The following is a 24,502-nucleotide window of genomic DNA, read 5'->3' on the forward strand; positions in this document are numbered from 1 at the left end:
ACCATCGTTAGCAGCACGAGAAGCACTTAACCCATCTCTAGCAGTACTAGGGGGCCTTTAACCCATCATTAGGAGCATTTAACCCATCGCTAGCAGTACTGGAAGCATCTAATCCATCACTAGGAGCATTTAACCCATCACTAGCAGTAATAGGAGCATCTAACCACTCTCTAACTACCCTAGGAGCATTTTGACCATCACTAGCAGCACTAGAAGAATGTTACCATCACTATCAGCATTTCGTACTATTGGCGTCCGCATGTCCGTGAGGGGCCACTTTGGCCCGCGTGACGTTAATGGCGCCCTCTTGTAGTACGAATGGAGCCACGAGCGCAACCTCGTAACCCGTTGATGTCTGCAGCTGTCCGCGGAGTATGTCCGAGCCATTCGGTAAAAGCTCGCCCCCATTAAATGTGAAGTTCGAAATAATTATTAGTGAATTTATTATGCATATGATGATGCACAGACTTGTGGATCACCATTTCGGCACCAGCAGGAGTTTCAACCCAACAACGGATGTCTTCTGGTGCGGGAGGAATCCGGTGCACCTTTACAAAGTAACGAACACACCAACAGAATGGTTGGTGTGTTCCCCCCCCCCCCCCCCCCACCACCACCCACACACCCCAGGGGTTCAAAACCAAGGTACCGAGGTAGCAGTGCTAACCACTTTGCCGACGTGCCACCACAGAGAGAGAGCGGTGGGTGGGCGATGGTGGGTAATAGACTCGACGGCGCTCTCTCATGACTCAGCCCTCGCCTCATCCTCATCTGTGCTTTAGGAAGCACTGCTCCACAATGTGCTTCGGTATGAGCAGTGCAGCAGCTGTTTTGGGGGGGGGAAACAGTGGGACATCGTCCTAATACCCGGAGATAGGCGGCCATTCAGAGTCCCGATCCCTCGGAATTATCCCTGCATTGGGTTTGGTTTTATCGGTATGAAGTAGGCCCCATCGCGATTGAAATCCAGAATGTTTGCTGATGCACATCTTTCTATTCGATGTGTGTGGCTCAAATATGTCGTGTGACTGTGCAGTTGGTCAATTTCTGATTAGACTGCAAAATGTAATAATTTCCTTAAAGATGTATAATTGACCTGGTTACCCTTGAGTTTCAACCCCCGTTGATGTCATCTCAGAAGAGATATGCAATCCCAATCCGGTTTACCGATGTTTAGTCGTGATTCCGATTGCATTGCGCATGACATTTGACAATGCAACAACATTGTGTTGTTGCTGGTTTCTCTTCATCAAAAGTAGACGCCATTGGAACTGTGCTCGTGACGACCGATCAGGTCGTCCCCAAACGGCATAAAAACACGAGCGTCTGAGGGTTGTCAGACGCTCCGACACCCCGCTGTCGCACGTCCAGGAATGCAGAAGCTTTGACTGGCTTCATTGTTTGACACAATAAACGGAAGGCGGGGTCGCTACGCTGGTCGCTACCCTAGTCGCGCGGCTGAGGACTACTAAATCAGCGCTAGCTCCAGCCACCCCCCCCCCCAAAACTGGCGGCATGGCTAATGGAACGGATGAGTGATGTGTTGTGATACGATAAGCAGAGCTCCGGGAAGGGGTTAAAGGGAGCGTTGATGGAGGACCCTGTCAGCGCAGCAGTGTTTCATTATGTGAACGGATGGTTAAACAGCAGCGCCATGCACAGCCTAGCTGGGGCTTAGCGCTCTCTCCCGATGCTTATTACGACAAACCCCCCCACCTGTGGAAAAAGAGAACAGGCACAGTACCTAAAAACCAGCCAGGCCCTGGGCTAGCTTTGGCTGGTTGACCGCGAGAGAGGCGTCCAATTTGACAATGGGAAATGCATGTGTGGCAATGAACCCCTTCAACAAACACGCATATACACTAAATCTACCAGCACACGTATGCATTAAACACACACACACACACACACACACACACACACACACACACACACACACACACACACACACACACACACACACACACACACACACACACACACACACAGACTGACTCCCATGGTGTGTGTGTGTGAGTGATTGACAGTGTTCTTAAATCCTAGATGAGCAATGGGTAGGAAGGTTGTCATGACCAAGGGAAAATGGCTTCAAAGCCCTTCTAGCTTCAGCTGATCAAAGATAAATGCTTTAACGTTCACAAAACAGTTACCAGTAATACCATTTATGTATTTTTTTTTTATGATATTACATTTTACCAAAAGGTGGATACTGTCAAGAGCACCATGGGAGAGTTGCAGCAGCAAGAGACATATCACTTACAAAGAGGCTGGGTTCAGATTTAGCCCTCCATGGGCTTCTGGTTGAGTGCACTCCAGCCAGGCGCTGATCTCAGCCATAGCACGCTGGCTAGCTTACTGTGGTGAAGAGCCTGCAGTCACCATAGCTGTGAGATAGAGTGGTTCTCCAGGAGAAGCTGCTGAAAGTTGAACGCAAATGTGAAGCTTTGTCATCTTTTGTAAAATACCAAAACCCTGACTTAAATGGCAGCTATTATAACCAGGAAAATATTCCTGGTTAGGATCACTCATGGAGGTTTTTGAAGCCATTTACTGAATGACAGATGTAATGTACACACAGTCACATTCAGACATATCATTTCTTTTGATTTTCACACACAGATCTTAAGCTCTTGTCCTTTCATTCGGTCTTGCATTACAACTTGTGCGGTAATAATGTTAATTTTTATTCATTCATATTTTGTAGGTAAAACAAGCCCATAGAGCTGAGTGGCAGCTATATTTGACATGTTATTTGTGCAAACGTGTATCAGCTGGAGCGCATCTCCAACGCAGCATGTTTTAACTGAAAGGGTGAGACAAAGAGAGACTGAGAGAGAGAGAATAGACCTCTGCACCCGGGGAGAAACATCAAATAACCCACATAGACTGCAAGCTTTCTTGCATGAGCAAGCATGCACACACAATAGACACACACAGACACACTAGAATACAAGTGACTCAGACAGCATCTCCAGCACGCTACAGCAAGCAGGGGCCAGAGTGGAGTGAGAGTAGGAATACGAGAGCGAGGGAGACAGAGACAAACACACCTGACCCACTCATCTACACTGCTTGCATTCCTGCATAGACACACACAAACACACACACCTACCACCCCACACACACACACACACACACACACACACACACACACACACACACACACACACACACACACACACACACACACACACACACACACACACACACACACACACACACACACACACACACACACACACACGCTCTGATAATGATAGCACAGTCACCGCATCTCATTTGTGAAATAGTGGAAAAATAAATGCAAGTCAAAATCCAATTATGGTCAGTCCTCAAAAATGAAACGAGCATGAAACACACGCATGCAATTTCAATTTCACTTCCATCAGAATTCATTCTGAAATCAAACAAAGTCACAGGGGATTTGTTTTTTACTTCCAATTACAACTGTAGAATTTGGCACACATTCAAATTGACGTTCCTCTGATGTTTTTATCAATTATTTGACGAAGTCTTCCCGCATACAGTGCCACCCCATCGCTGGCAGGAACAAAGAGAGTAGCGTGAGCCGGCTCCCCCCTGCGTGATACCCCCTGCTGGGATCTGATGCACGCTTCAGCAAACTTGTGCGAACACCCCGGCCTCCATGCACACGCATGCACACCCTTGCCCACACACAGGGTAATGGCAAGACATCCTGTGCGGGGCAGCTGTGCTACAGTACAGACACATGGTGCTGACAAATTGTAATGGGTTTAGGCACTCAGGCAGTACCCCCAACAGCAATCTTAGAAGGATGCTAAATATAACGACAACATTGAAAACATGAATACGGGCCAATGAATGACTAACGACTAGTCCTCTGGTGCTGGTGCTGCTGGTTCTCTTGAGCAGCTTGGTGGTTTGTGTTTTTCTTGTGACGGTGTCAACAAGCATCAGCTGAAGAGGTGTCCTTGACCATGAATCGCCCCTCCGCCCGATGGCGATGGGGGTCAGAGGTCAAGAAAAGGTGGACACTACTTTGCCACCCCATAACACTTGAATATTTGCAGTCCTTGAAGAATACTAACTAAATATAAGAAAAAATATATATTCTAATATATTCATATGTCTATATTTAGTATTACTATCAATCGATACATATATGTTGTACTAATTAATCACATTTGCTGGGATTAATCACGATAAATCACTTTTTTCCTCCTAGAATTGAAAAATGATGTTATTACTGTAGGTCAAACCAAACGAATGAAACACTCTTGTTTAATAGCCTCTTTCACTTTGAACTCAAATTCTCTCCTGTGAACCACAAATTCCCAATAAAACCATGAAGGCCATCAAAATTCACTGTCATCTTGAAAAAGGCAAGATGACAAGGCATGGTGCTTGGCTTGCTGAAGCATGTCCATCCCCCTGCCCTCTCTGCCTTCCTACAGAGTGTGTTCTCACGACAACATGGTTCCTCACGAGGTTAGATTATTAGAAGGGTCTTCTAATGCAATTCGAATGATTTCTCTCAGTCCATCAGTCAGTTTCTAGCTGTCCAGTTAGCCAAAGCATGAGTTACCTTCTCACTTACAGGTTTTGTTATTCGCTGAGTACCACACTCCTGTCATTGATACTGGCCAAGCCCTGTAGTTTCGGTAGGTTATTTTGCTTGAGGGTCTTATTTTTTGGACAAATTACTTCAGATTACTTTTGTTTTCTCCAAAGATCCGTCTGGCGACTTTTTGCATTGAAACTTTCTGCCTAAAACTCCTCCCTTGTCCTTTTCCATCTTAAGCCAGAATGGCTAATGGCTGTTCCGTTTTGCGGCCCATGTCGTCCCATTCAGCCGCCACAGGAAGTAAACCAAGCTGCGTTAACTGTGTAACATTTTGTGTTAAGTCGTTCAAAATCAACACAAAGATTAACGCATTCATTGACAGCACTAATATTTAGATTTGATTCAGCCACCGATCGTCTTCGGGAGAAACAACAACAGGATTGACGTGTATTTTCCCGCCCAAAGCTTGTGGCCATTTACGGCCAGCAGGAGGCCATGACGGTAGCGACGCAGATGCCTTAGCGATGGAGTTTGGAAATCGTTTATTCAGAAGGCAAACAACTTAATAAGCGGCGGGACCACATTTAACAAGTTGAGGGGTAAAAATAGTGGTGTGAGGGGGTGTGGGAAACACGATGTCAGGAGCTCAGCTATCACAGCCAACCTTATTCAAGATTCGGATTTCAAGATAGAAACTCGGTTACCCACTGGCTGGTCAAACGGAGGTGAACAGAGCCGCCCCTCCCTTCTCTGCTAGTACCTGCTCACACACACAGACACACACACACACACTGAGCAGACACAGACACACACACAGCCTATGATCTGCTTCCAAGTCTGCTAGCAGGCACCATGAAGACAGGATGGGAGAAATATGTGCGTGAATGGGCCGACTGTCTGAATACATATAGACATTATCATGTCAGATAGACCCACACATGCTGTCAAAGACCTACATGCACACACACGCTGTCAGATACACCCACGTGCACAACGCACACACTGACAAGGGGGGTTAGAGGAGTGAAGGCAGCTCCTCCTCTTCCTCCCCGATGGATAAATTCATTCTCTCTCTCTCTCTCTCTCTCTCTCTCTCTCTCTCTCTCTCTCTCTCTCTCTCTCTCTCTCTCTCTCTCTCTCTCTCTCTCTCTCTCTCTCTCTCTCTCTCTCTCTCTCTCTCTCTCTCTCTCTCTCTCTCTCTCTCTCTCTCTCTCTCTCTCTCTCTCTCTCTCTCTCTCTCTCTCTCTGTTTTAAATGGTATAATGATTTTATTAACAAACCTTTGTGTTTAACAACAATCCTAATATGACAACATTACTTCTGTGCTGTAATACCCCAGAATAATGAAACGTTTGGCTAGGCTAGTGCAAAATTTGCAGTCGCCCCTCACAAAAAGTTAGCTTGTTGACCATGGGCATTCTAACACGTGTCAGGCCATGTTCAGCAGCAGCAGCTAGCCGCTAGCCGCTAGCAGCAGGGTTAGCATTTAATGCAGACGAGGCAGCCTGGCAAGCCTGCGGGGTGCAGCAGACCCAGTTACAAGTCACATTTAAAACTGTGTGCGTGTGCGTGCGTGCATGCGTGCGTACGTGTGTGTGTGTGTGCGTGTGTGTGGCCTCAGTAGTTCCAGGAGCCCCCAACCAGAACAGGATAGAGACCCGGAGCCAAAGACGCTACCAGAGGAACCGGACTCACACTGAAGCAGCGAGCCATCTGTCCCTCGGGGAAACACACACACACACAGACACATGCACGGACACGCGCGCACACACACACACACACACACACACACACACACACACACACACACACACACGTAGACATACTCTCAAACACATACACACACACACACACACACACACACACACAAACACTCGCACGCAAGCTCTGGCCCACAGACAAACACATGCATATACGCACACATACGCACACATACTGATATACACACATACACCAACATAAGTTAACACAAGCGCAGTTGACTGCAAAAAGTGTTGGAGCGAAGTATACACATAATACTCATCAAACAGCTTATGCACACTTCCTGGAGCCCAATGCCCATCGCCCGTGCGACATCCTGTCACCCCGGGTCACTTCCTGTGACTCCCTCCCTTTCCCTCATGCTGTCCATTCTCTTCTATAACCGTACCGCAGACCTTATGATGCAACATGAATGAACAAACTCATCACAGAACAGGGCCCTGTGTGCCCTCTCAATCACATCCCCTCTGGTCGCAGGTTTTAGTCCCTGACCTGGAAACGACCCCTTATCTCTGTAGTCCCATAGCGACATCCATCCAAATGCTTCAAACCCACTCTATATAGAGTCCATATGAATGAATGGAGAACAAACAATTTAACTATGGACTGAATAAACAAAGCAACCAAAGAACAACGACAACGACAAGAAATATACCAAAACAAACTACAGAGATATCAAAGCCCAAACGCCAGATTTTCCTCTGAAGGTCTCGGCTTTGTCCCAACCCTGTAACAACTTCGTACCAGGATAAAAGCGTCTCAGAAATTCCACTGTGTGCTTGAGTTTGCTTTTCTTCACACCAAAATCCAATGCAGCTCTCCAGTGGTCACGTGACCAGCATCGCCAACAACACCACCAGCTTCGCCATTGTGTCAGTACCGAACAGGTGCAAGGCGGACTGACCCTGAGGGGCGGCAGCAATAACACAATCTGTTCCACAAAACCACGTTAGCCGCAGTAAGGCTTTCTTCCACAGGAGCTGTTTGACCACACATAATGGCTTGATGGGATTACACAATGCAAGGAAGCAAATGTTGTGGACTTGAATGTACCAGTGTTGGCCATCAAAGCGTAGAAATGTGGATTGTGTGTGTGTGTGTGTGTGTGTGTGTGTGTGTGTGCGTGTGTATGTTTGGATGTACGGTATGTATGTGTGTTATACTCTACTGCTCTGAATTTCAGGCAAACAGTCTCTGTGATCTGAATAACATACGGTCAGGGACAAACACGCACACATACAAACAGACTCAGAGTCTAACACACACACACACACACACACACACACACACACACACACACACACACACACACACACACACACACACACACACACACACACACACACACACACACACACACACACACACACGGCTGGCCTTGAGTGAATCAAGAGTAAAGGGACAGCAACTGAACATCGTAACAATCTATAAACACAGCGAGTGCTATAACCCAGCGAAGGGTTCAGCGGCCACGGCAGCTGTGTCAAAGTACATTAACTCACTCACAATGTTCACGCAGTCACCTTGCATTCAGTAAGCATGGGGTGGGGGGTGGCTGTGTTCACTAAGGTTTCGGTACTATTCTTGGGGTTGCTTAATGGTCGGGACACAGAGTAATTTAACACCCCCCTGTCCTTATTCTCCACTGTGACCTTTAAGGCAAGCCGAGCCGTTTTGTCTTTATCGCACGCAACCTTTTTATCTCGCCCGCAGTACTGTTCATCCACTGTGCGGCTGCCAGCCTCGCTCTTATGCGTTTATCTCCCTCTCTTTTTCTCTCTTCGGCTTTCTGTTACCCGTTCTCAGTTCTCCCTGTTTTATCCGAGTCTCTCGTCCAATCACCTCTCTCGGCAGTGACCCATCTCATAATAATAATGACACCGATGATGCGATCAACGGTAAACCTCTGATCACAGATCGCAAACAAAGTTGGCCTCCGATGTAATCACACCAAAGGTGAAGGTGAGCTGCAGGATTCCATTGAAATGGACGAGGAGCAAGAGACACCTATTAGAACTATATATTTTGATTTGATTGATTTTTTAATACGAATGGTGACTTGATTTCCAGTGAGGCATAGGTAGCCGACCAAAAGATAGATACAAATAATGTAACAACAGATACGCTCCCACAATCGTTGCTACGGATGACAAACGCATTTGGTAATCTCGGGTAATCTCATCAGATCCCATTTTTCTCTCTCAGTCCTCAGTTCTCATGTGTTTTTTTGAATGTGTGCGTGCGGGCGTGTGTGCGTGCGTGTGTGTGTCCGTGGTGCTGCACGCTAGCTGAGGACATCCATGCTTGGTGGAGCTTCGTTGCCGTGGTAGCACCTCATTATGTAAATGTGCTCCAGACAGTGTAAAACTTGCTTCAGGGACCGGCCGCTGGCTCCTGCTCTATATTTAGCAGCAGGCTAAATACTTCCTCTTCTACCACGTCGTGCCTGATGTGACACTTTTAGAACAGCTGCCTAACACTCATAAGTTTTCAAGATCACATAGCTTAAGTTGTTGAGATGGACTTTTTTCCAAACATCTTGCAGCAGTAGAGAATCCCACACATGCACAGAACCCCACACACACAAAGACATACAGCTTCCAAGAGAGGCCATGAATGGCCTCTCTTGGAAGCTGTTCTTACATAGCAGGCTTTCTCCAATGTCAATCCTTCCTTTACGCTCCATCCCACCATGTGTCAGTCCAAGCCACATCACCACACACAAGTATTTCCGCCACACACACACACACACACACACACACACACACACACACACACACACACACGTACACAGTGACCCAAAGATCCAGGCAGACCATTGTATTTATTTAACCCTAGTACTGAGGACTGAATGGTGGTGAGGAGGGTTTGGGAGACAGCCTCCTCACCCCTCCTCACCCAGAGCCACAGACAACAAACTCTGACTCAACACTTCCTTCCTCATCAGCCGAGCTCTTTAGCCCGACAGCAGACTTGAGTGCCGGCTGGAAGGGATGATTTCCCCGGCCATAGCCAGCCCCGCGTGCCGGCCGTTTAAAGGTATAAATCTTAACTGTGTTCACCGCAGGGTATATTCTGCTGAGTTACAGCAAGCTGTTGTTGTGGTGGCTCCTGAACATAATATCTCCTCTGAATAAGCTGATGGAGGCAGGTAACGCGGACGCGAGCAGCCTAATCGCTGCTCTGTGTGTGCATGCGTGTACATGCGTGTGAGTGTGCGTGCGTGCGTGCGTGCGTGCGATATGGCAGCATTGTGGCATTCTGACTTCAAAGAACGCCTAGGGCTTTGCCTCCAGCAATGCTGGCAAAAAGGATAATTTTTTCTCTACTTAAACCAGAAGCAATTGTTCACTCTCTCGCTCGGCACACAACAGCCATCGCCCCTCCAAGGCTTCTCTCCGGGCTGCGGGCTCCTGTTTGCTAACCCGGCCTCATCACCTCTCCCTCATATCTCCCCTAAAGCCCAACCATCATTTTTTTACCAACTTAAATTAGTTCATCAGCAGAGGAACGGCTAATCCTCTGCAGGGCCAGAGCCGAGACGCTTTAGGCATTCATCAGCAGTGATTCTCTTCCTGGGCTCTCCCCCAATTCATCAAATTAATGGTGTCATTAATCGTTTTCTATTACGATCTTAATAGACCATGGTGTTCAACAATTCAACAATTATAATACACTGAAGGATACGATAAGCATGGAAACCCCTTATTCCACACAAAAACCACATGATGATCTCAACATGGTCATGAAACAGTTTTTCGACAGCGAACTCCACTGTTTGTCAGACTAAACCAAACTCTAGTCGAGTAAGTAAGGAGCAGGAAGTAAAGCTTAAACTGGGAAGTGTTTACTTCAAGCCACCATCCATTAAAGTAATAGCATATATAGAATATGCTGAACAGGACACAAATACACACAGTGTCAAGCACACAGTTGCTGTGAGGGATAAGTTAGTGTTTCAGTGGTGCAAAATGCTAAGTTGAACTGCTAAAATTCCCCTTACCCAGTCTCCAATACACGAAGAGCACAGCCATGCCATTTTCAGCAATTAGCATTGCAATGTTAGGGGCTGTTGACACCTGACAGGGGTAAAATATGGGGAGATAATTGTATAAAGTTTCCCAGGACGGTGGAAAAATACCACTCATAGGAGGCTTTGCATTGGAGAAACATCAATTCGTCTTGCGACCATCTTGGCCATTTTTTTGTCCAAATTCCAGCTGGGTTTACCCCCCTAGCTAGCAAGATGGTCACTTGCTAAATAAGGCCTATGCCACACTATCCTGACATTTCTCCACCGATGTCCTCCTGTGCAGATAATCGGTTGGTTGATAACAGGATCATGTCCCAACTTCCTATTAAGAGTGCTGAACAGAAATTGAAGCAGCCAACGTAGACCTGGTATTTAGGATCAGGATTTCCTAAATGGCAGGGTGGACCATTATGGCTCAATGTGACCTTTAAACCCATTGTGACAAAAGCCACACTAAACACGTATGTGCACTAAAACCTTTCCTTTTAAAAAATGTCAAATCCTGTCTTTGGATGGGATTAACCACAAATGCGCTGAGTGTATTTTTGTAAAAAAATAAGAAAATACATAAACCTGCTGCAATACAAAAAACACAAATGGGATAAACCAACACCTGGATGACAGAATTTTGAAGGTTACCATTATTTGAATGGCAAAAAATAATCAGTAATTCAATCATTAATTAAAAGTGGATCTTAGCCTTGAAACCGCACAAGTGAACGCGGGGGAAAGAAGAAGAAATAGGAAAGGAAAGATGAAAGAATATAGAAGACAAATCAGCAACAAATGCTGACACTTTGTCGCCGGCATTGGGTCTCGAAAATGACAATCGGAGGCAGGCATGATTATCCGGGACAGGGAGAGACAGCCATTAATAAAGCCTTTTACCTAAAAAAAAACCATGCAGCAGCACAGTGGATTACCAGCAGCTGGCTTACTAATGCAGTCAGGTATTTAGAGTCTCCGCTCGCCAAACTCTAACCCCCAGAGCCACCAGAGGAACAGGCAGAGAATGAACCACATTCTGTGAAACAGGATCCACCAAATAAAGTGTAATGGGGGACAAGTTAGAGCAATTTATTAAGAGTTGTGTCAGTAGGACCTCTTAGTATTAATTTGTTTTATTTCTTCTTTTTGTACGCCACTTAAAGAAACTAGTTTGAATTTTGTAGGTGTCAAAGTTATGTTTTATCATATTATGCTATTAATCTATAATATCATGGTCAACTCAAAAAGCGGATGAATAAATAAACCATTCAAAACGAACGTAAACCATCAGGAAGACTTTTTTGTTGAAATCGGCGACAACAGCGCAAGCAGATTAAGCTGGGAATCAATGCCTAAAACTCACGGAGGCGTGCGTGTCGCCGTTGAGTAGCGAGTGGAACAGACAAGCCCTCAACCTTGGCAAACACCTCACCGCGATCCACAAGCAGAGCCCACGCGGGAGAGTGGCAGGTTTCTGATGCGACACAAGCCAGCCTTACTCCAGGCAGAGTGGGGCTGCGTCAGCAGCACCCTAAACAGGCCAAAATAACCCTCCTTGACAGACAGGAAGACCCTGCTCACACCAAGAGCTCCTTCTAGGCTCTGCATATTCTTCCACACAATACAATAGTCCCTATACATTAATAAAGCTTAAATGTTATGAATTAATATGAGGGTTTACTTTCGGGAACAGAATGGAAAAGTGAAAGAACTCCTGATATTGAGTTAACGAAAGACTTAACATCGATGTCTATATAACTCTTAACCGCAATAATGTCAATTTTTTTACTGTTAGAGAGACCTGCTTGACCAACACAACTCACACAACTCTCTTCGTCTCGAGCAGCCTTTCAGCAAAGCAAAACCCTCCGGATCCAAACGTTTGAATGACACTGGTGTGGGCAGCATCTTGTTCTGCCAATGAGATTACAACAAGATCTCCAACGCAACGCCGGCCAAGTGCTACCTCGGCCGTGATTAATGAAGTACCCTGCAAACTCCTCTCTGGGAATCTATTGATTGAGTGCGCAGTGGTCTGGGCTGGCCTCAGCCTGCATTAATCTGCCAACAAAATATGCAAGATGTATCTCCTCCGCTCCTTTCAGTGGTGCGATTGCAAGGCAGATATACATTAACTGGCCGGCACTCAACAACCAATTGAACCAAAAAGTTATGCTGCTTCCATTGAGTGCCAATTACAAATCCACTGAGATTACATTGGAGCGGTAAAAGCCGTAAAACATGAATCACTGAAATTCAGGACGTTACCCCCCGGTGGTAGATATTTTGGTCAGCACAATCCTGGAAATGAGTCGTACTTTGTAACCTTTGATTGTAAAATATAACTGAGGGGGTTGAGTTAACGCAGATCCGTCGAGTTGAAAGTTATGAGACTCTAGGGGGGTACTGTGAGCCTAGGGGGGCGAGAATGTCATACTTTGACACGTCACTTTGTCCAAGCCACTCTTCCTCACAAGGACACAGCCGAAGCCAACGCTAACGCTAACTGATGTGCTGAAATCAAGGCGTCTCCCTCTCCCCGTCAATTTCTCCCTTTTGGGCAGCGACATGCCCTCTCTCGCTCCGCATCACATGGGTGTGTGCATGTCCTCTTGTACTGCTGTGAGATCTTTTCATATGGGTCATTGCCTACTAGACTGAAGAATAGGAGAAGAGAAATAATACATTTTTAGGACCTGATTTATACTGAGACGGAAACCAAAGTCAAAGGTTGCTGCTGTACTTCTCAGACTGGGGAGTCTCATGTGGGTCTCAGGTGGTGGATCCGAATGAATGATTATTCGCTCTATAGGTAGGTATTCAAACATTAGGTCAGCATTTGAATGCTTTGATTTTTCCATGCATATTTGCGAACTGCAGGTGGAAGTTTAGGTTACCCAGGGTTACCTTTCGTTTGACTTTGTTTGTTTCCATAGAAATAAGAGGTTAATAATGACCATAATCTAGCATCTAGCATCTATTTCAATGTCTTAGGAAAAACTAGGACCAAATGAACCAGAAGCCATACCGAGTCATAATAACGGATTGGTAATTGAATAACATGAATTGAATTTCCCCACAAGAAGGGCAGTAGGTTTTCCCTTCGGATTAACATAACTAGTCCTGCCGTGCAATTTTTGAGAAAAGTTCAGACCAACTATTTGCTTTGTGATGATTGGAAGTAGGCTACTCTCGTACTATGGTAACCATTATTATGTGACATTGTAGAAATTAAAAGTAAAAAACGATCATTGGATTAAAAACACGATACTGGGCAGCACCGTCTCCAATCAAGGCAGGGAAAGATGCAAAAGATATTGATTATCACTCCCAATATTGGAATATTCGTTCAGAAAAACCTGAAGAATATTCGAAGCTTGAAGTTATATATTCAGGTCAGCCCTGGTCTCAGTTTTATTAGATAATGTCTGCAATGTTCCGGCTCATCCATGATTCATAGCCATGAGCAATAGCCACTATACGAGTATGATCTCATATGGAGCCAATCAACGACCACGCATGATGAACCAGAGCCAGCTGTTTGCCACGGGGGATGATATTTATTATAGGATAGCTTATATTAAGGCAATATAATAAGGCAACTAGCAACACAAAGAACAAGCGTTGATGTTAAGCAAAAAGTCCATTACATCATGTTTGAGGTCCTGCTCTTCTTCTTGTTTGGTCTATATGTGCCTTTTATAGTCTGTATGGTTATTCCAAAGGTTTGAATCTATCTATTCTCCTTAAAGGTACAGTGTGTAGAACTTACTCTCCCTTGTCTTGACATTTCTGCCAAGTCCCTTCCAATAAATGCCAATCAGTTATATATCTTGCATCTGTAAAAATGATGTGGTTAAGATTTTAAGAGGTTTTATTTTAGTGTACTTGCCAGCCGTCAGCTATAAGTAAGTACAAAAAGCTGTGAGAATATTTGTTTCGATGTGACTGCGCCTGCCCCTGTATAAAATTGCTCTGGGCTAATTTCTGACAAATCACAGACTCTCATCTGTGATTGGCTCGGAGAAACCTGCCAATCACAATACTTGAAATAAAATATTCTCAAATGCAGAGAAACATCCTCTCAAATAACCCTTTTTTTCAACCCTGTGAGGCTTGTGGCAGATGCAGCCTATATATTATGTGCAAATATACCACACACAGGACCATAAACAGCATGTACAGAACCTTGAGGAACGCTACATATCAGTCAATACCCAACATGGCAACATTTACACCGCACTTGAATGTGTCATCCTAACCTCCTTGAGATGCAAAATGAGTGAACGGCTTCAGAGTAACATGTCTCTAGTAGAGCAGATCCAGTGTCGTGGGGATTCTGAGCATTAAAAAAGAGAGGGTTGAGCAGGCTGCACAGAATGTACAGTAGGGGGTTGGGTTGGGGGGTCTGCTGGATGTCTGGTTAAAAGGCCATTGAGAGGTTCTAGGAGGTTCCAGAATATTAACAGCGAACGTGCGAGAGAGTGCGAGAGAGAGAGTGTGTGTGTGTGTGTGTGTGTGTGTGTGTGTGTGAGAGAGAGAGAGAGCGAAAGAGAAGCGAGAGTGTGTGTGAGAGAGTGCAAGAGAGAAAGATCCAGAGAAAGAGCTAGAGGGTGCTGGAATGTGAAAGAGAGAGAGAGAGTGAGGGGGAGAGAGAGAGAGAGAGAGAGAGAGAGAGAGAGAGAGAGAGAGAGAGAGAGAGAGAGAGAGAGAGAGAGAGAGAGAGAGAGAGAGAGAGAGAGAGAGAGGAGATGTAGACAGAAAGCAATTGGGTGAGAGAGAGAGAGACAGCGAGTGAGAGACTGAAAGAAAGACAGAAAGACAGAGGGAGAGAGCGTGGAGAAGCCAAACGGTTCTGGCTGCGACCCGGCTAGACTCTGGTTTTAGTCACCAGGAACAGGTGGTGGCCTGGGTTAAAAGAGTGTGTTGGTTTCACTGCCCATGATCTAGGTCCTAGGTTCTTCACTGAGGACATGTTGGCCCTTCTCACAGCCAAACCACATACAGCAGAATGACCGAATCCCGGATTTGCAGAGGTACTTGGATCAGGATTTATTGATGCATGGAAATATATTCAATATATTCTCACATGCTCTGGATTAAGAATGCGAAAAAGGTCAGACAATCCGATACCTACTTACTTACTACTAGAGATTACACTCATACAATCTGACTTTATGCATCTCCACCTTTATCTTCAGGGGAGTGTATTCAATATTCCACCTCAAATTGAACAAAGCAAGGTTTAAAGAAAAAGGGCGGAAAAAAAATTGCTTGATTCAGAGCTAAAACTTTGATTTTATCCTTTTCAGCCCCGAAACCTCATTCAATAACATTCCAAGAGTAGGACTGAAACAAAATAGCAATTCTGCTATATTAGTATCTCTATGTGGGATCGTTTACTATAATGAGACCTGTGTTGCTGTAGCCAAGCCAATTCTTTTATTTTTCTGGTAATTTCCTTATTTTCGTTTAAATAAATATCGTCCTTTGTTTTAAACTTCCACAAAATGTGTTCCAAGTGTAAATAGCTTACCGCTCTGTTGGTTTTCTATAGCAGACCTGTTTGTTTCCCCTGGGTGTCACTGAGGTGTCACACCTCCGAGCCCAGCTTCAGTGTGCTTTCTTTCTTTGTTTCAATACCACCGTGATGCACACTACAATGTTATGTGCTCATGAACCTGCTGCCACAGCGTTCATTGAATAAATAACTTAAAAACATATTTATGTACGTTTGTGTATTTTGTGGTGTCCTTGTGTATGACACCTGGGCTTTCGGTTTCATCGTGAAGGTATACTGTATAGGCTGGTTTTGATATGTATCTTTGGTTTGGTTTGACTCAACAAAACACATCAACAAGAGCAGAAATATGTGCGCTACATTGGCCCATTCAAGCCACTTCATATTCGACTCATTTAATAACCATAAGAGATCTGAATTTGCCTGTGGGCAAAGCTAGCTACTGGAAGAACCAACACCTATATTTTTAGCCTAACACATTTTAACAGCAAGTCTGAACAGGGTGCAATAGAAAGTAAGTAGGTCAAATGTTTGAGTGAACACATGCTGCATATATTGGTAATGAGTGGATTTGTAATATTCTGATAACTCAATCTTAAGTATTGTTTGTTACTGCTTTGTTTTGTGTTATGTCTTTCCATTTCAGTACCTAACCCTCCCTGGAAGGAGGAATCCCACTGCCATGATCCATCTCAAGGTTTTAGCCTGTATGTGGGGAGTATATTTCCATACCCTTCCAAGGGCTGGAGACAGTCATACAACATGGGCGAAGTCCTTTGATACTGTCACTTAAGGCTGTACAAATATGATTCTGTAGAATTGCCATGTACACGTGGGGTCAGTCTTCAAAGAGATTTTTCCCCTGATAGCCTACATCTATTTCATGGTGATGAACCATTCAAGGAATCAAACAATATATGATTTCTAAATTCCATCCACAATACTCTACCTCAGTAAAATGTACTTATAATGGAATTTATTTAATGAAAAGGGCATCATCAACCAACCAGGTAAGAGAAGGTTGAGCTCACTGCAACGTGCTTTGAGAGAGTGGAAGAGATGCCAATGTGACAAAGTTCCTTCCTTCTCCACCATTCCGCCCATGCTCATAGACACTGCAGATGTAGGCCTACCTGTGTAACGGCATTTAGCCTATCTCTGAATAAACCACGTGTGAAACATTACACTCTTCCGAGTCAGACCTGGTTCCGAAACAAACCACGATACCAGAAGATAAAAAAGACGCTTCATCAGTCCCTCTACAACAGCAACAACACAACGTGCTGGTTTGAGGTCGTATCCTAAATGCTATTTAATGTGAATCGACGGGTCTACACACAGCAACCTGCCCGTGCGTAACATATCGTGCGCCGCATCCCTATGTGAAAAGCTTCAGCCGGTCCCTCCATGCGGTGGATCTGGCAACCGTCTCCGCGGCGTCTCCATGGCAATAGATAGGCACTGTGCCTCTCGTGCAGAAGGCTGATTTCACGCACAGAGTCACGAGACCAAACTACGCTCGCGAAAAGTGTAGGCAACACGGCTACGTCACTGCTATGTGACGTCACGGCACCACACACCGATAAGAATTCAACGACAGTGATTCCCCTGGTTGAACGACAAGGGGACAGGGACGTTGTGATTCAGAAGGACGAAAAATGTATCGTTTGTGTATCTGTCACCTAGATGCTAAAGTGGCAAACGGCTGCTCCAAATAAATCAAATGTAGGCCTATTTATAGACGAGACGTGCTACACCGTTCAATAGCCAATGATTGCCACTGGGGTTCTTTGTTTAATTAAGTGGTTTCCCCTTCCTGGCTAAAAGTGCACCAGAAACACGGAAAAACACAAAAAAATACATTATTCCCCCAAACACCTGACTAAACCACACAGATATTGCAGTTGGTACGGTAAAATATCTTAATGTGTCCCCACAGCGCATGTGTTCGAGTGCATGGCTCTCAATCGGCGGGGAGTCTACTGGATGCTTCTTGGAATCCTCAAAGGATGCGCATGCAGGGAGTGATTGGGCGCGCGGTCGCTTTAAAACAGTGGGTTAAGGGGGCAACCATCTGTACACGGGAAGGGTCTCCTCTTACCCTTGGAAGCATCCTTTTCTTCTTTAGGCTTCGCCACCTTTCCACTCATAGATCCCAGTGATGGTGTAAATTCCCGCGTGAGACAAGGTTCGCAATCCTTTTAATCGCTCACTGTCCTCAATTAAATTCTTATCAAATGTGCCAGGTGCCGAGATAAGGGCTCTGTGGAGAGATGGTTATAATTAGAACTTACAGAAAAAACACTGGAAATATCATCAAAAGGTCAACGCAGAAAGAGAATAACGAACAGCCAATAGCCTATGCCATATATAATTGAATAGCACTCTCTAAACGTGGCAACGGGGCAATTAGGCTACCGTTTCCACAAAGGCTTTCAAACAAAGCAAAGCAATCAGAGTAGTCTACACGTTGTGGCTCTTTACATCTCATACTAACATTTGGAAAACACGCTCGACGTACCTTATCTCCTCCACGTTTTCTGCTACATCAATGCACATTGATAACATAAAAACGCTCCCTCCGTCAATGCTGATCCGTTATGTGGCATGCAAGGATAATCACGACCTGTTCTGCTGTGACAAAGAGCGGAACAAAACAGCGTCGAAATTGAGCGCACGTTCTTCCGGAGGTTCCAATCGACGCAACAATAAAATGGAACGGATAAAAAAAACGGTAAGACTAGACTACACTGTGCCCTTTCTATGTGGTGATACAGAAGAAAAATGGGAAAACATCCGCTTCGAAGCAATTCAGTCCTAGTCTGTACCTTGCTGCTTATTTCTAGGGGGCCAGCGCTGCGCTGCGATACAACCCGAATCAACAGGAGAGAGGAAATGAGCGCTGTTGTGCATCGTTGCAGCGCAGACCGTCCGCTATTGGAGAGCTGTTTTCGTTTTTAATAACACTCTTTCCAAGAGAAAACATCGGGAAATCGAGTTAATTGCTCATAAACATTTCTGAAATGTAATTAGGTCTCTAGCTGTTTAGATGGACAGATTTTCAAACGTGTAATATATCAAGTTATGTGTCCGGTTATGTCAAAACAACGTGCGTTATACGATCTTATGGAAAAATGACGGTTTAATTAGTTGTCAACGTTGGATAAACGTACAACGAGAAGACCAAATGAGCAACAGCCAAGTAATCCTAATCCGTCAATCATGATGTTCATTTGGCAATTTTCTATAGTCTACAGTCTGTCACGTGGCCACGTAATAAACAGATATAAAACAAAAATAACACCACTGATTACATTGAAAACACGTCCAATGATGAATGGGGTAATCAAGAACTCGCTGGATCACCTTACCTGGGTGGGCTAGTCGAAAAAGTCGTTTGCTGATAACTGTTAACTGTTAAGTGTGGACAAGTGGTCTAACAACCACTTGTATTCTGAAAGCCCCCCCCCCCCCCGGGCGTAATCACGTGCCCCACCCACTTTAGCGCTGTTTATATAGTAGGCCTAGGCTACGAAAGTTGTAAATATATTTAGCCTCCCTACCTTTTTTTGCGATGATGATGATGATGATAGGAAAAACAAATCTTCACAGGACTAAATGTAGCCTCTGAGTGAGCCTCAAACACTATCTCTATCGCTCCGAAATCCACCACCTACGTTGAAAAGGTGTTTATTTTCTCTGGCACATGCTTCTTCACATAAAGTTAAGCGGTGGCGAAGGTTTAGAAGACCCTCGGCTGAGGGTTACGAGATCTATATGTTTCTATTTTTAGAGGAAACTGGACCTTTCTTCGCATGCTCAAGTGCTGGGGTCAAAGGAGACGTCTGAGGCGCACAGTGTGGAGAACCTCCTCTAAGTTACAACACACAAACTTTTCGATGTAATTTACACTCTTGGAAATATATGCCGCTCTCTCTCTCCTTCTCTCCCTGGCCAACATACACTCACTCCCCGCTCGCACACAGTTTATAGTTACAGTAAATGCCAGCCAAGAAGTTAAACACCGATACTCAGTATGATAAATATAACAACCATCCAGACATTATAAATTAATCACTGAACAACAAGGCAGTGATTACCTTTATCCTTCCAAAGGGTCAAACTAGGCTACATTTTTTTTTATAGATTGGGTTACCGGATTATATCCGAGGCTGGGAATAACTTTTATTTTAATATGCTATAGGGAGGCCTCTAAGCGTCAACAGAGACCTAAGAAGACCAGAGATCAATAGAGGCGGGCCGTAAATCACAGAGGTTACATGGAACCTGATCAATGGACGAGCTGGTGTCAGTAACCTAATGAGGAATGAGAAAAACATGGCAAAATCCACACAAAACACATATGGGCACACACACAAACATAGGCTTGTGTGTTTGACTATGCAATAGAGAGAGAGAGAGAGAGAGAGAGAGAGAGCACATTCACGCTGTATCACATACTGTATCACCTGCTCAATCCCAGCCGCCACACGGTCGTCCCTCTAGAAAGCTTAGGTTTTGTTATCTTTATGGATTGTTGGATTTGTTTGCTTTTTAGAAAATGATCCATTCATCTGCCAGCACGTATGGTGTGGCTGTGGGATTATAACAGCTTTTAGATAGTTGTAGTTCCTGTACATATGTGTTTGTGTCAACCACTTATATTGTGATGTGGGCGGACAGAGACAGGGGAATGTATGTGTGTGTGTGTGTGTAAAACATCTACTACGAATACCATTTAACAAGATCACATCCTTGTACCGACTCTGCGAGACAGCTATTCAGCTATTGAGTGCCTGCCGCAAATGTAAACAATGGCATTATAACTCGTCTTTTGGGATCGATGTGGTGGTCTGTACAGAGTTTTACACAATTAACTGCAACACCAAAGTGCTATATCGTTATTGTTGACATTTGTCTCAGGCGAATCTACACCAACTTCTCTGCAGCAGAATCAGAACAAAAATTTATTGGACAAATTATATTGTAATGGATGTTGCTCAAGTGGAGGTAAATATTACCGGAGAGATAGGAGAGATGGCTACGATGTTTTGATCAACCAGACCAGATTTTTGTGGAGGATTCTTCCTTCCCCACACTGGCTTTCAGGGAAGCATGGTTCAAGGCGGGCCTGTGAAGCCCTTTGAGACTTTGACTCAAAGTCTCAAAGGGCTTTCCATTGCATCGATCCCAGCTGTGCCCCTTTCAATAGCATGAGCCATCAGTTCAATCAAATCCATAATTCAACATCTCATGACCGACAGCACCTCATACACCCTCAGACGCCAAGCCGTAGCCTATATCGGGACAACGCAGTCACCGTGGGACACGGAGTGGACCAACCACCTCTTTTGCAACTCAAAACTTGAAGACTGAACTGAGAATCCACCCAAGGTGAAGTTTGTAGGCGCTCTGAGATGGGGCCCTACGAGGGCTCGGCTGGCTTAAAATAATTTTTCTGGGACAGACATAGCCGAAGAGGGTGATTTATGCTGCGATATTGTTCCGGATGGTTCAGTCCTTCGCCTCTGGACTGTATAGGAGGCAGCCTGCTTGAAGCTCTGCTACAGGCTGATAAGAGAACCCTGCTGCTTTTGTTTGGAGGGACAGTGCGGGCCACAATAAACTACCAGTCAGAGGGCCATCTGCGTGCCCTCTGGACGATTCCCGCAGGGGTTACAACACCAGAGTCTTGTATCATCGCATTTGCCAAAGATGTTATCTATTTGGTAGAATATGAAATAAAAGTTTTCAGGAGCAAGTGCAATGTGTTTTACCCTGACGTGAAAATGTTTTCATTTGTAAAGATCATTTGCAAAAAGTCGAAAATGTGGACCTGAATTATTCATCATGTTGTCACACATGGCACCGCAGAATTCTGTGCGTGCGTGCGTCTGTGCATGTGTGTCTGTTTGTGGCAAACTAACAATACACTCATACCCCAGTTCTGTTACGGATGTTGCACCTGCCCATTCATCTCCAAGCCCACCAGAGCTCAAATAGCCTGGCCTTTGTCCTCAACGGTCGGAATAGGGTCATCCAGATAGCTCTACAGTTTAATTTCTGCCACTTTGACCTTCGCACGCCACCTAAATCGATTTGGTCACTCCTAACTGAAGATTGTGTTTTTTTTTACCACCCATGTCAGGTTACATATGCTGCGTGATATCCTTGTCACATGTTGCTAGAGATAAATATGGTATGTCTTCATGGTAGTACATGCCTAACGTTGATGGAGGTTATAGACTTTATGGTTAGAGCCCCACCCAAGCTATAGATTTAAGCACCTCACGAGAGCTGCGATAAATATGCTGATTTAGTGTCAGTTTAGTGTCGACAGCCGAGGCCAAAAAAATGAGCAGGAGAATAACATTGATCAACCAATAGGGGTTGATTAATATTATATTAGAAGTAAGATGGTGCATTATTCATTCCAGATGGGAAACACGGGTGGTATCGAATGATACGGAGCAAGTATACCTTGTTCTCAAAAAGTCATGATTGAAGATCAGAAGAAAACATTTTACACGTTTTACGTTGAAAAATGAATTATTTTGTTTGGCAATACAGTCTCGAACCAATGCACTATGAAAAATATACAAATAAAAAATTATCAGGTGTACTGTCTGTGGCAGTTTTGAGTATACTTACATTTGAATGAATTACTTAGGAACCGAAAACCTTTCTGGAAAGTTCTCCCTGGACGGGTAGGAGGTGCACACTTAGTGGTGAGTGATCGTCCATCAACTCAACCTCAGCACCTCTCACAGCGGGATCTGGTCTCCCATTTTAGTGTCCAGTTTTACTCTTCACAATATTCAATACAAGTCAGTTAGTAACTAAGTAAATAAGTAATATCTTTAGTCATACAGCAAATGTACTAAACAATGTGTTACAAAGTGCTTAACAGAGATAACAGCATAAGTGAGAATTTCTTAGGTTAATTAAATAGCCATTGGACAACCAACAAGGAAGTAGCCAGAGATAGCATGACTGAGCCTCTGGCTTACATCACAATGCAAGGTCATTACTCATTATACTTAATAATTCTGCTTTACGTTATTTAATACCTAATTTGATAATGAATTGTTCTCGAAATTGGTTCTGTGGATATTCTGTGTTGATGTGCAGCACCATCGTCTGTCTGCAAAGCTTACAATAAACCGGTTTCCAACACATCACCGCACTGCGTCCTTGGCCTTGAACTCTCCATTAAAGGAAAACTCGTTATCTGGTTCCCCGTCAGCGACCATGTAGCATCTAAACCGGTCGACATTTGCGATGAGGTGGCCCGGTTAGCTCAGTCGGTAAAGCATTAGACTCTAGTCACATGCTGTGATCACGACCCTGAGATTAAGGACTGAATCTCAGGGTTGTGGTTTTTGTGTCCCACATTGGGCGCTAGTGTATCAAGGTCCACACCCCTTATAGTTGACCTTTACCAAGGCTCCTCCAGAGAAGGACTCAGGGTTGGGATGTTGGGATCTGGTTTGTTGTAAGGCTTGCAGACATTGATACTAGAGCCCGACCGATATATCGGCAGGCCGATATTAGGCATTTTTCAAACTATTCGGTATCGGCATTTATAATGGCCGATAAATGAATATAAAAAAAAAAAAAAAAAAAAAAGTTTGTCCACCAGAGGACAAACGCCCAAACCCGCTGATTCAGCCAGAGTTAGGCAGAGTGAATGACGGAGATCGACGGAGATCTATGAAGGTATTATTGTAGCAAAAGTCTTTAGCACCTGTAACTGCAGAATTTGAATGCGTACACTAAAGTCACAGTAAATTTGAAGTCGTATATATTTATTTTGCATGTGTACTCTAAAGTCACAAATGTGTAACAGTACATTTGTAGTCGTAAAAAAAATATAAATATTTTTTATACCATTGTAAACACAAAATAGGGTCTACGAGTACGCTAATCTGTGTTACAGGTGCACAAATCCTTTTGCTACAATTATTGCAGCGCAGTTGGTGCAAAACACATTCGCACACCCGTGTTTCATAATCTGAGAACATGCCCAAAAGGTGTGCATTCGTAAACCCAAATTTGAACAAATGCATCAGAAGTTGCACATCTGTGAACGCTATGTTAATTCAGCATTTTAATGAGCGAGCACAAAACCATTTTACAACTGCTCGAATCTGCTCCTGCAAGTCTCAGCTGTGGGGTTTTTTGCAGGTTGTTTTGCAACACCCCTAGGTGGTAAATGTGTAGCAAAAGTATTCGTATCCGTAGATGACAGAGCGTCCGTGAGCGGGACAAAATAGTCCCGCCCATAATTTCCTAATCCAATGAAAATCGCCGGCAGGGATGCATTTCTCAAATTACACTGTCTGGGACCCACCCCGTGCCAGCCATGGAGCTATAAAGATCGCAGCATACTCAGCACGGGATACGTTTATTTCTGGAGAAGTGAAGAGGGCGTCCTACTGAACGGAGATGGGTATCCTACATTATGTTAAATGAAATGACTTAGTTCAAGTGAAGTATTTCATTAACATGCCGCAAATGTCCTTGCATGTATTTTAATGGTCGCCATAACATAAATTCAGAAATGTTAATGCAATACTTTGGGGAGAATTCCCTTGAACTAAGTCATTTCATTTTACATAATGTAGGATACCCACCTCCGTTCAGTAAGACG

General features: G+C 44.4%; 1 protein-coding gene across 4 annotated transcripts in view; it reads right to left on the reverse strand.

The window, feature by feature from the left end:
- The window catches only part of fgf13a (fibroblast growth factor 13a), a 97,343-nt gene extending 77,765 nt beyond the window's left edge, over positions 1–19,578 (reverse strand). The window contains exons 1-2 of one of the 4 annotated variants that reach the window (XM_060063011.1): positions 19,413–19,578; positions 17,951–18,112 (exon numbers count right to left, since the gene is read on the reverse strand). In XM_060063011.1, coding sequence (XP_059918994.1) covers positions 17,951–17,999 — 49 coding nt within the window. In that variant the 5' untranslated portion in view covers positions 18,000–18,112; positions 19,413–19,578. Of the gene's footprint in view, positions 1–17,950; positions 18,113–18,370; positions 18,750–19,220; positions 19,355–19,412 lie in introns of those variants that run through there. The other 3 variants (XM_060063012.1, XM_060063014.1, XM_060063010.1) reach the window with 3 other exon arrangements.
- Positions 19,579–24,502: the final 4,924 nt, after the last annotated feature.

The sequence above is a fragment of the Gadus macrocephalus genome, chromosome 10 (genome assembly GCF_031168955.1).
Source record: "Gadus macrocephalus chromosome 10, ASM3116895v1".
Lineage (NCBI taxonomy): Eukaryota > Metazoa > Chordata > Actinopteri > Gadiformes > Gadidae > Gadus > Gadus macrocephalus.